Source organism: Solanum tuberosum, unplaced genomic scaffold (genome assembly GCF_000226075.1).
Source record: "Solanum tuberosum cultivar DM 1-3 516 R44 unplaced genomic scaffold, SolTub_3.0 scf00016, whole genome shotgun sequence".
Taxonomy (NCBI): domain Eukaryota; kingdom Viridiplantae; phylum Streptophyta; class Magnoliopsida; order Solanales; family Solanaceae; genus Solanum; species Solanum tuberosum.
The window spans coordinates 3,068,517-3,081,357 of record NW_006238942.1 but is presented as its reverse complement, the minus strand read 5'-3'; the positions used below and the strand labels follow the sequence as shown (position 1 = coordinate 3,081,357).

The 12,841-nt window shown below is 34.8% G+C and overlaps 1 protein-coding gene across 1 annotated transcript; it reads right to left on the bottom strand.

Annotated features, from left to right (window-relative positions):
- Positions 1-267: 267 nt before the first annotated feature.
- On the bottom strand, positions 268-1,645 carry LOC107063260 (RNA-directed DNA polymerase homolog). Its single transcript, XM_015314903.1, has 2 exons — positions 1,505-1,645; positions 268-597 (listed from the first exon to the last, which is right to left on the bottom strand). Exons 1-2 carry the CDS (start codon positions 1,643-1,645, stop codon positions 268-270), a joined length of 471 nt encoding a protein of 156 aa, XP_015170389.1.
- Positions 1,646-12,841: the final 11,196 nt, after the last annotated feature.

The following is a 12,841-nucleotide window of genomic DNA, read 5'->3' as shown; positions in this document are numbered from 1 at the left end:
TTCAAAGGCTTTTAGGCATGCTTCATCAAAAGCAAATTTCACATCCTTCTCCAAAAGCTTGCACAAGGGATGTGCAATTTTTGAGAAGTCCTTGATGAAACGCCTATAAAATCGAGCATGTCCTAAAAAGCTTCGAACACCCTTCACACAAATAGGTGGAGGCAACTTTTCAATCACCTCAATTTTGGCTTTGTCAACCTCCAATCCCTTTTGCGACACCTTGTGACCAAGGACTATACCTTCCTTGACCATGAAATGGCATTTCTCCTAGTTCAACACTAGATTGGCCTTCTCGCATCTCTGTAAAGCCCTGCTAAGATTGAACAAATAGTCATCAAAAGTATCACCTACCACTGAAAAGTCATCTATGAATACCTCAAGAGTGTCCTCCACCATGTCCGAGAAGATAGACATCATACACCTCTGAAAAGTTGTTGGTTCATTACATAGTCCAAATGGCATGCGTTTAAATTCAAAGGTGCCATAAGGACATGTAAAAGTAGTCTTTTCCTGATCTTCAGGAGCAATTGATATCTGGTTGTAGCCAGAGTATTCATCTAAATAGTACCACCTTTTTCCAGCCAACCTATTAAGCATCTGGTGCATGAATGGCATTAGGAAGTGATCCTTCAAGGTCCACTTGTTCAGTTTTTTGTAGTCTATGCACACTCTCCATCCAATGACTGGTCTCTACGGGATCAATTCATTCTTTCCATTTGCAACCACTGTCATACCACCCTTTTTGGGCATACATTGCACTGGGCTGACCCAATGACTGTCAGAAATGGGTTACACAACCCCAACATCTAACCACTTGATGATCTCTTTTTTGACCGCCTCTTGCATTGGTAGATTTATCCTCCTCTGGTGTTCAATGATTGGGCTGCAGTCCTCCTCATGTTGGATCTTATGAGTGCATATGCTTGGAGGTATCTCGATGATGTCAGCAATAGTCCACCCAATTGCCCTTTTATACCTTATCAACACTTTGATCACAACTTGAACATGTTTATCATTCAAATCTGCACCCAAGATCACAGGCAAAGTGTTGTTAGTGCCCAAAAATACATACCTCAGGTGATTGGGTAATTGTTTCTATTAAATTAGTTTAGTTTAAATTATAGTTATAATTTTAAGTCATTTGGTTTATAATTAAGTTAATTATTTTTGTTTTGTTAAGATTAAAAAGCTCGTAAATTAATTATATTAATTCATTCTATTTTTAGCCGAATTCGCAAATCAACTCAATTTGGTTAACTTCTTAAATCCAATTGGCTATAATTTCAACCTATTGGGCCAAATTCTCAACTCAAAACCTAACCCATTTATTTTAATTATAACCACTCTAAACCCACTTTGTTAAATCAATTTGGGCCGAAACAATCAGTCGACCCTATTTCTTGAGCCCACCAAATAATTCCCAGCCCCCCAGCATACGTCAACAATACCCAGTGTACAATACACCCATCGTACGGCAAGCATGCGACTGACCAGACCCCTATACGTCTTCTTCCTCAGCTTGCTGCGAAAACCAGCGAAAAGATGCATCGATCTGGCAAACCCGGAAAAGCACGGCGCAATAGTACGCTCGTACACCTGCAGCGCAGCGCCCACCTCTCTTTTTCCCCTTTTTAGAGCTTCCCATCTCCTTTCACTATGGCTTCGAAAAGGAGCAAAAGAAAAATTCAAATTTTCTTTGAAATTTCACCAATTTCCTCCCTAAATTGACCCCAAATTCCCTCTATATAAACCTCCATTTTCTTTAGTGTTGGGGCGGGGAAGAAGATATGATAGAGATACACATTCAAACGGAGAGGGGGGTAGTGATAAAAAAGAATAAGAAAAAGCTTAAATATAGAGAATCGATAGGTAAAAGAGTGTGGGATTTATGGTGATAGCTAAAAGTTTTGGATCTTCCGGTTTGGAAGTCGATTTTCTACCGGAATCTCTCGTGTGGTGGAAGTTCGTCATTGCTAGCTCGTTCTTGCTTCTATTCGCTGCCCTCAAAACGGTAAGATTTTCCTCCTATTTATTTTTGTTAGTTATGAAGAATGTCTAAATCTTTTGTGAATGTCTATTTCTCTATGCTTTGGTGTTGATTAATTCCTTCATGTTCTATTTTTCTTAAAATATTTTACTACTGCAATTAGCTTTCAAGCATATTAAGGTCTCAAGTATTTCGATTTCTTATTGATAGGTGTTTCGTATATTTGATCAGCCATCCTGATTTTTCTGTTTTAAATGTTGCATACCTCTATGTCGATTTCAGTTTTGTAATACTAAATTTCTATTCTAATATGATATTTGAATGTTTGTGATAGTATCTCTCTATAAATCTTTGAACTCGAGTGATTTCTTTATATATCGATGACTTGAATTAATATATTTAGTATATGTTAATATTTCACCTCAGCTATTTCCATCTTGTTTTATTATTATTTATTTAGTCTCAGTTAAATGAACAAAGGATACTTAGGACTTTTTAGGTTTGACATTATGTAGTAAATTAGATCTCCTGTTACTCTTTTATTTTTTTTAGTTTTGCTTTAATGCATATTAGTAGCTTAGATCCTTCCTCATTAGCTTAAATTTTGGTTTCTCTTTATTCCGTTTAGTTTAAGTATTTCACTGTATATTGCTTGATGAGATTTAATATGTGAGCTTTCTTCTTTGTTGGAAGTTTGGCTTATTACTTGGAATTTTCATAGTCCATTGATTTAGTGTTGTTTCATTGGTGGTAAATCTCTATAATCATTCTTTTGTTTTTCTTTCTTGAAATGTTTAGATTTCACTAGTTGAGTAAAGGGTTGTTAGATTGTTGAATATTTAAATGTGCATCACTACACATTAACCCTCCCAAACTTTTTCTCCTGTTTGGTGCCTAATTTGCTACAATGAAATGTTTAAATTAAAAAATGCTACAGTGTTATTAATTTATTTATTTTTTCCTTTCTTCTCTAACTCAAATACTTTTCTTATGTTTGCTCGTGACTTGCCTCCAAGTTCTTTGTGAACTCTTTCTACTTGCATTCTCATCTTGGGTCGTAGAGGCCCAACATGTTCCTTTTTTCGGGTTTGCTCTGGGGATGAAGAAAAGTGAAATGGTAGCTGATATATGATGTAAGGGAAGCTGAAATGAGCGAAATGGAAATAAAAATATAGGTGGAAAGAGCTCGTATACACTGATATACATCAGGTGTATACAAAAACGAAAATTGGGTTAAACCCTAAAAGTAGTAGCGAATTTGGCCCAAGAAAGGCCCAAATTCAATCTCTCTTACTCTTAAATTATTTAATTGTGATTATTTATTGTTTGTTGTTTATTAACTCTAACTTTAGAATTGTTAATTAACTTAATCGAATTCCCCAAAAGATGAACTATTTCTTTGTGTTTTGTTTTAACAAATTTCATTTTATCAACTTTTGCATTCTTTACACACTAAAATATTTTAGTCAAAACTTTCACTTGTCTTTATTTAATTTAAAAAGATACTCTCTCTAATTAATTCAATTGGTTTAAGTTATTATCTTTGAAATAATACAAATAATTTTTAATTAATCTAGTTTTGTTAAAATTCTTATCACTTGTAATTCAAGTCAAATGTTTCTATCAAGGTCCCCTTTTCTTAAAAAATAATAATTATTCTTTGTTTAACTATTTTTCCAAAGTTAATCGAACATTGTAAATTATTTTTATAATTATTTTCCTAAAAAATAGTTCAAAATATTTTTGTCAAGTCGTAGGATAACCGCGTGTTTTTGGTGGTTGAATTGATAAGATAGTTGGATCATGTAAATGTTATTTTTGTTTTGATTGATATTGTTGCCAGTTATCGACTTTAAATTGTATATATAATGCATTGTCTTACAATTTCAAAAAGACTTCATTTATTAATAGATTGTACTACTACATGAGTAAAAGATATAACTGCATCCTTGATACACATTTCCAAAAATCAACCACTAACAAAAAACCATACAATATTATTTTTAGGCCTTTCTCTTTTTCTTCACCCAATATCAACTTTTGTTTTAGTTGATCCCTATATATTTCAGTGTCTTTTAGCAATCCTTTAAAGTGATCCCTCTGCTCTTTGAATAAACTCAATAGCAAATCCCTATTTTCTTCAGAGTTTCGAAGCCTTTCTAATATTTGAAATTTGGTAACGCCTTGAAAATTTGATGTCTTGAGTCCTGGACTCAATTTTGATGGGTTGCTCGTTGATGAATCATTTTCAAGCCACTTACAAAAAGAGCATGCACCAATTGCACAGTTAAAGAATTGTCGACATGGGTTCGTATCGGCATGTGACGTCCTCAACATAGCTAAATTACCACAATGACAAACGTAAGACTTTTTTGTATTGGATGTTTGAGATGCTTGAGACATAATAAAAAGAGATGTTCAAGTATTTTAAAATAGAATAGGATGGAAGAGTTTACGAATCCTTCTTTATATACACTAAAAAAAAGCAATTGTTACCGTTGAAAAGTACCAATTCGTACTTTGTTACTGTTATAAAACTTGGATAATTGAGTATTGTCACTGTTGGTCAAAATATATAGATAGTTTAGACAGTCGATACTTTTTCATGTGCTTGGTTTAGATTGTACCAACGCCATCTACACTTCAACACTAATAAGGTGTATATGGGTTGATATCATGATCCAAAAATGATCTATACTGCACGTACTTGAATATGACGCTTAAATATAGATCGTAGCTAGTATAATTTAAAAGGGAGAATGATTAACTAATAATAAATAATATTATTGAAATTTATTCAATTAAATAAGTTTAAACAAGTCATGTAAGGGTCCACATACATTGGGGGTGGAGATAAATGATGTATGAGAAATAATTGTAGTTATACAATCAACATCTTCAAACTAATGTGTGAAGAAAGCACAAGTATGAATAAGGAATAATTATGTGTGGTTACATAATCAACATCTTTACAACATAAGCATGTGATCATGTATGAGTCCACATAAATTGGTGGCAATCAACAATGTGTGGTTGAACAAGTGACATCCTCACAACATACTTATGTTTTCTCAAACATTGTTCTAAGAATGTTGATTGTATAACCACAACTCTTCCTTGTACATCACTAATCACCACACCCAATTTATGTGGACTCTTACATGATCATATGACTTGTTTAAACTTATTTAATTGGATAAATTTCAAATATATAATTTATTATTAATTAATTGTTGTCTTTTTAAAATCCTACTAGTTTTGGTCTATATATAAGTGTCAGATTCTAGTAAGTGAAGTATCGACAATGCTTTAGCATAGTATAAACCCGAATATACCTTACTAATGTCAGAGTGTAAATCTCATTGGTCATACATACACCACGCACATAGAGATGTATCGATTGTATAAAGGGTCTATATATTTTGATAACCAGTAAATAATTAGATATTCAAATTTTACAATGGTAAAAAAAGTTCAAATTGCTACTTTTTTCAATGGTAACATCTGATTTTTTGACAATTCTTTAAGGATTCATTTGGTAGAGTGAACATGCAAATAATGCTTGTATTTGTTAAAGTTGGATTAGTTATACTTAGATTTCTTAAGCATTGTTTGATTTGGTGCATTAAAAATAGTCACAATTTTAGTAAAAAATAATTTGAGTTTTTTAGAGCACTTCCTTCTTTAATCATATTCTAATTAATGCATTAGAATCATTGCATTATGAATACCATGAATTTTCATATATTAATAATTTTCATAGCTTAATACACAATGAGTGGACTCGATAATAAATATTAATAGACAGTGTATAAAATGTATGTCATCTTTTGATTGATCTATATGACATCATGAGTAATTACGATAATAGCTGACAATAAATTGACCAAAATGCTGGCCACCAAAAAAACAGTAGTTTGATTACAAAAACGGTTACAAAAATAAATTCAATCAACAAATTCAACCAAGCTTAATTAAGATTTGTTGTTGTTCACACATGTGGTTCTCTTGTGTCCGGTTATCTTGCAAATTGAACATTTGTTCCTTCTCTTGCTTTTGAAATTCACATGACACCTTTGACACGTTTTGTTTGTTTTCTTCCAAGCTTGGTATCAACAAGAGGTGAAAGAATCTTTACATTAAGCAATTCTTCTGGCACACACCATTCCGACTCGAGAGCGACAATATTAATAGAATCTAAGTATGCAAGGAGGTATGATTCAACTTTAAACAAAGGCGAAGAGTACTCATAAATGCTCATACCATACTCATTGCCGTGCTTCGAACGCAAAGCGGCCATCGCGTGAACACAATGTATCTTGATCAAGTCATATTCTCTACAAGAACATGATTTTTCCCTTAGGTCCACATGGGCAGTAACACCTGCACCGAACACGGTAAATTGATTGTCATCCCCGGTTACGTTCTCCACATATAAGGAGTCGCCCTCGATCATTCCTTTTCTTGCAATTTTTTCGGCAGAAGGCACCATTTGATTACCCATTGATTAAAGGATATATGCATGCCTCTCCCTGAACAAGTCTCCAAACCTCTTAACAATCGAATTAAATATTGATGCCATGGGATACTCCCTTTCGTCTATCAACATAGCATTGCGTGACTCGGCGATATTTGTGGTCATCACATCATATCTATTGACAGGAAAATGTGCACTGCTCCACTTCTCAAAACCAATATCATACTCAAGGATGACGGCTGCCGCGGGACATTTGTTCTTGAATTATACAAAATGATTGTCAAACTCCTCCAAAGAATAAGCCTTTGTCGCATTATAGTAAAGATAAAGGTAATCTCCACAATGATGATTTACGCGGAGAATTTCACTGAGGTGCCTCATACAATAGCCGTGGTGGGCATGAGGCGATGCTCTTGTGTCTATCAGAGATAAAGTACAAATTTGGTTCATCGACCACAATATCCTTCAATTTCTCAAAGAAGAATGTCCAAGATACATCATTCTCTTTGTCCACGACACAAAAAACAATTGTATAAACATGATTTTCCGTATCTTGTGCAACAACGCTCAACAACACGCCCTTGTATTTACCATGTAAATGAGTGCCATCAACCGCAATTACCTTTCTCATGTGAGCAAATCCCTTAATGCAAGCACCGAAGGCCAAGAAATAATACATGAACTTTCGACTATCCTTGTTTACCATGATACACTAGCTAGAACCAACATTAAGTGTCTCGAACATGTAGGAAAAAGCCGGTAGGAATGAATATCCGTTCTCCACTATCCCTCAGACCATTTCCTTGGCAACCACACCTCCCTTCCAACATTTCCAATAGCTTGGACTACAACGAAAAGAATTAAACATAGCCCTTTGAATCTCTTTAACATTTAGACCCTTGCCATCTTACACAACGTGAAGCAATGACTTTGATTGAGATTTTTCTATGGCTACTGTTGGCATGTTCAAAGCCACAATTATGCTCGCCAATGTACTTGTAGATACAAAATCTATCCAAACACTCATATTTCCTCGCCCGCAACATCCATGCACAGTTGTGAGATACACATTTCACTTTTAAATATTTAGTACAACTCCTCAAAGTACAAAAAACAAAAGACTTCTTTGTCGCCGCTTCAGCTAATAACAATTGCTACTCATTCTTGTAAATGAAAGTTTGATTTATGCATAAATTAGTTCCATCAGAGAAGTAACGGTTGGATTGTGATCTCAATTCCTGTTCTCCCTGCATTTCTTCACAATATTCACGTTCGGGATCTTCCGCATCTACTGGCTTATTTTCCACATCAGTTGAATCATCATGTATATTCATTGAATGATCACCCAAACTCTCATTTGAATGATCACCCAAGCTCTCCTTTGAATGATCACCCAATCTTTCATTTCCAATAGAATCATTGTCGTCGTTAAATGAATTTGTTGGTTCAATTAGAGGCCTCTCATTGACGTGTATCCTCAATGTAGGCCTAGAGCCATCAATACCAATATCTAACATGTACAAGCTAATGTGCCGATCATTTTTTATGAATGTGAGATGTATTTTTCCCCTCCCATTAATTTGATTGCTAATCACCAAGTCATTTGGCTTACAAGTTAACTCACTGGCCTCAATTACGTCTGTAATCATATCGTTATATGAACCATTGCGATGCAACACAATGGGCACTGTCGTCTTACTAAAAGATTTCCAATTCCATCTTTTGGGAGTCTCCTCCCATACTCCCATATAATCTCCACCAGCAACAACAAATTCAACTACTACCATTATAGATTGCAAATATCGATACTAGATTACAGTTTCAGTCTTTAACGTTCTATGAGGTACGAAATCCGTACAAAAACGCGACTGGATGAGATCAGGGTACAAAATTCAGCTCATGCAATGGTGAAACGTTTTTAATGCTTTTAAGCTAAACAAATGTATCTCCTAATGAGTTATCAAGTGATTATGGAAGATTTCTCAAATTTCTAAAATGGCGGAAAAATTATTTTGAAGCTTGATTTTTGAAAGAAAATGGAGTAAAAATGAAAATGGAGTAGGAGATGATGATGATTTTACCATGAAAACGAATATTATGGCCAGAAAACTCATCGGAATCGACAGTTTCGACAACTGCAAAAAAGAGATGATCTTCTTTCCCGTTTGGCTTTTTTCTTTTTTCTAATATAATTTTTAACAAATGCAAATAGATATATATATATATATATATATATATAAATATTATTCCATATTTGTTGGAAAAGAAGGGGGGGGGGGACCATAGTGGAGATATGGAAACTTAGGGAGGTTTTTTGTATGTCCCAAGTAGGGTACATGGATGATGTAATAATTAGTGGGTATACCACTAATTTTTCAAGACTTGTGACTTAATGTCACATCAAGTCTTTAGAGTGCCTCTTTTGCCAACTCTCCCAACTAAGTAGTGGAAGGAACACAACAAAAAAGAAAAGACATGGGAAGGCAGCATAGTTGAGATGATAAGGTGACTGAGAAATTTATTCCAAGGCACCTATCACTGCAACTAGAAAAACAGAATGTTTTAAATTTATTTTTATTTTTATTTTTAGTGTAAATGATATAATTCAAATTTCTTTTAAAAAATCACTAGAATATCTCTGAACATTGATGAACTGTTAGATTAAGTTTTCCTTATCATGTTAAATCCTAAATCGTACATGCACCTGCACCATACCCACATACAAATTAAATTATTTTATTTTGACCCATCCCGCTCTGTCCCTTCACCCGCATATAGTCGAACCAACCCCACCCCACCCCTCCCCACATATGTGTAAACACGTCTCGCCCCATTGCCTTCCCTATTTGTTATCAACTTTATTATAATATGAATATATCTAAGAAAATTAAGAAAAAAAAACTTTGAAGGTTAGCCATTAATTCATGTTTGTATGTTATATTTGACTTCGTTGTCCATTCGATAAACAAATATTCAATTGGAAGATAATTGATTGTTATTCTTATTTGATTCTAATTCAATTTGGAATCAGTGGGACCCACTTCACTAAAAAAGCACTTGATTTGTGGAGGTTTAATTTTGGGGTTACAATCAACCTCCGCAAATTGTATCGAATTTAGGGGGTTTCTATACACTTCGCTAATTTTATTAAATTTGCAGTGGGTAAAACCTCTGCTACATCTAAATTTAAAAAAATCCCATTTCACTCTACTTTCTTTATTACACCGCCTTCCATACCTACAAAATTGTTTCTTCCATCTCCTTCAATGGAGATTATATCCTTTTACAACAGTTGTACTACTGACGATGGTGTTGCCACGTTGATGCTCTTAGTTGAGCTCTCTAGCGCCGGTGATACATTTTCTTCGAGGTTGGTTCACAAATTCTCAGACGAATTGATGTTGTTTTGGGAATTTGAAGGGAAGAGCATGACGTTGCCGAAATGCAAGAGTGTGGAGCACATGAAGTTTCTTGGTTCGCAGAAGCAACTCGTGTTCTCCAATAAAGGGAGAAAAATAAAACTCATGATTTATATGGCAATGACTTGGGTTGGTTAATAATACTACTTAATACTATTTGTTTAAGAGATTTGTCAAAAATTGAAGCTTAAAATGCGGAATGCTATAATGGTAAGAAAACATGGAGCACTTTTTCCCCAATTTTCATTTCTTGTCAATGTTAGTCCACTTTCATATGATGTTAATAATGCATTGCGTGTTTTAAGACCCTCATAACGATCATTATTTTCACGTATGACTCATTAAGTATAGGATTGAAAAACTGTTGGAGCGAGTCTCAAATTTTTTCGAAACTGTTATTAAAGAAGTCTACCTTGACTAGTTGTTAAAATTCTTTTGAATTCACCCTTCTGGAGCTAGACTAGCTTACATCATTGCTCGGGGTCTTGAATGAATAATATCAATTTTCAAGATATGATCTATCATTATGTCACACCTCATTCTTAATTAACTAAATTCGGTTGGACTTCAATTGCTACATGGCATCTTTTGATATGTTCAACTGTCAAATCTATATTTGACCAACATAAAATAATCCTCCCATTTCTAGGTATTCGTTGAATTATGTCCGGAATGTGGGAAAATCTATCTTTTTTTTATGTAGGAAAAGGATATGAAAGGTCTTCTCACATTAATTAAGTAACATACGCCTCCTCGTAATTAAAGATCAAGGCATGTAGTGATCAATGAGTGGACCAATTTTTACCTCCGGCTACCGAGGGAATGATTTACATTAACCTTTTGAAACCCATATATACTTTGCATCTTCACCATTCATTACACTTTCATTTTCAACTCGAGCTTTCTCTTTTCTTGTTGAGTACTTGTCGTTTTTTCTGCTCTTTCTCAACAATTGTTTTACTTATATGTGGAGAGTTTAAACCCTACTTCACCAATTGAAAACTTAACTATCACCATTGGTGGCGATCATATTATTGTTGTCATCTCCACCCCTCTAATGGTCCCTATCATCAAAGAAGTGTGGCTAGTGTGTCTATCGACGACAACTGATATCATTTTGAAGACCTAGTACTTCATCCGCGCTATCACACTCTTCATTTTTAGACTAAGAATCAATATCATATCTGCATGTACATTTAGGCTTTCAGACTAACTCATACCCTAACAGATAGCTCAAAGGGAGGAGGATTGATCAATCCTTCAAAGAGACCATCTATCTCATTAATCATCGATGTGAGACTTTTTCATTCTTTAACACCCCACTTCATGCCTAGGACTGGACAACTGGTACATGAACAATTTAAATTTGGAAGCCTAACATTGGGCCTGGTGAAATGGATCCTTCTCTGATACATGCAAAATTATAGGCTTTGGACCTAAGTCATACACTAAAACCTAGCTCAAAGTGAGGAGGATTTCCCTAACCTTACAAGAAGACCACTGATCTCATTAACTACTGATGTGAATTTTTTTCATTCTTTAACAATGACCATGACAATCTGATGAATGATCATCTGGTTGTGATATGTCTTGACCATATACAAAAAGTACGAACTGATTACACTTTGGAGAAGAAGAATATCCGAGTGGAGACCCTGGGTGAGAACGATAGAACCTTTTATCAAACAATTTTAATTCAATCTTCTTCCTTAATAGGTATTTATGTTAAGAATACTTTGGTCACTTGCGCTCAAATAATAAAATTCATTTCCATGAATGAAGCAGTGGGTGTAATATTGATTCTTTAATCGTTTGAACAAGAAGGGCATCCAGTTCTCCCTCCGCTTCCATTGATGGAACCACTAACAATCCTCAACCAAAGAGGCGGATGGTTAAGAAAGAAGAAAGAGCAACCTAGGGCAGGTGAGTGAAACAATTACTTTCCACCAGTGGCGGAGCCAGAATTTTCAGGAAGGAGTGTCAATGGTTAACAGTCAGTAAGGAGTGTTAATGTAACACCCCATTAATTGAAAGAGCTAAAATTAGAAAGAACCATTTTTGGAAAGAATGAAAATCTGAAATTTGGCAAGTTATGTTGAGTATGAGTTTTGGGTCAACTTCAAACGACCATAACTCCTAGTTCATGATGAGTTAGGTGTGCCACAAGATACCGTAGGAAATATCTTTGAATTATCTTTCCAATTCCGCCAAGTTTGCTCAATTTTGAGTTTGTATGAGGGAGATATGCCTATTTGAAGTTGGGTTGTCTACATAAGGAAAGTCAAAACCAGATTTTAGAAGGGTATTATGGTCTTTTCATTACCCATTTAAATTATTTCGTTTTTAGTAAGTTATTTGGGGTCTAAACTGAGTTAGTTCAGTTTACGCAATTAAGAATTACGCTAGGGCTTTGAGAGAAGAGAAAAGAGGAGAAAGGTCAAGGAGTTCTTGGAGATCTCTTACGGAATTGAAGTCGTTTTGCCAAGGGTTGATCCCTAAAGAGGTATGTGAAACTTTCATAAAGTTGGGATCATTCACCCACGCGCCAATCATGTTTGTTTCAGCGAAATTTGTTCTAGAAAGTTGAAAGTATGATGTTTCTTGAATTATGATCTTGAAATTGCCTTTAATTCTTGAGATTTGATGGGATTGTTGAGTTCTTGATGGAATCGTGTCAATTTTAAAGTTTTGTTTGATTAGATTCTTGTGTTCATCTACCGGGTATATGAAACTAAAGATTAATTGAGAAAAAGAATCGAATTTAGGCGAATTGGGGTGAGAAAACGAAGAAGGAAAAAGTCTAGCAGATTTCGGTACGTAGGTTCGAGTCACGGACTTGCTCCCCCAGTGCACAAAAATCACCTCCGTGTCACAGAGAGGACGCGGACTCCTCTGTTTCAAAAATAAATTTTGCGATCAAATATTTAAAAGCATCTCCGCATCGTGGACTTGCTTCCA

Bases quoted from the DNA above. Each gene is read 5' to 3' on its own strand.
- LOC107063260 (XM_015314903.1), bottom strand. From the start codon at position 1,645: ATGGGAAGCTCTAAAAAGGGGAAAAAGAGAGGTGGGCGCTGCGCTGCA. The intron at 598-1,504 runs GTATAGGGGTCT...TTCATGCACCAG, and splicing joins AGCAAGCTGAGGAAGAAGAC to ATGCTTAATAGGTTGGCTGG.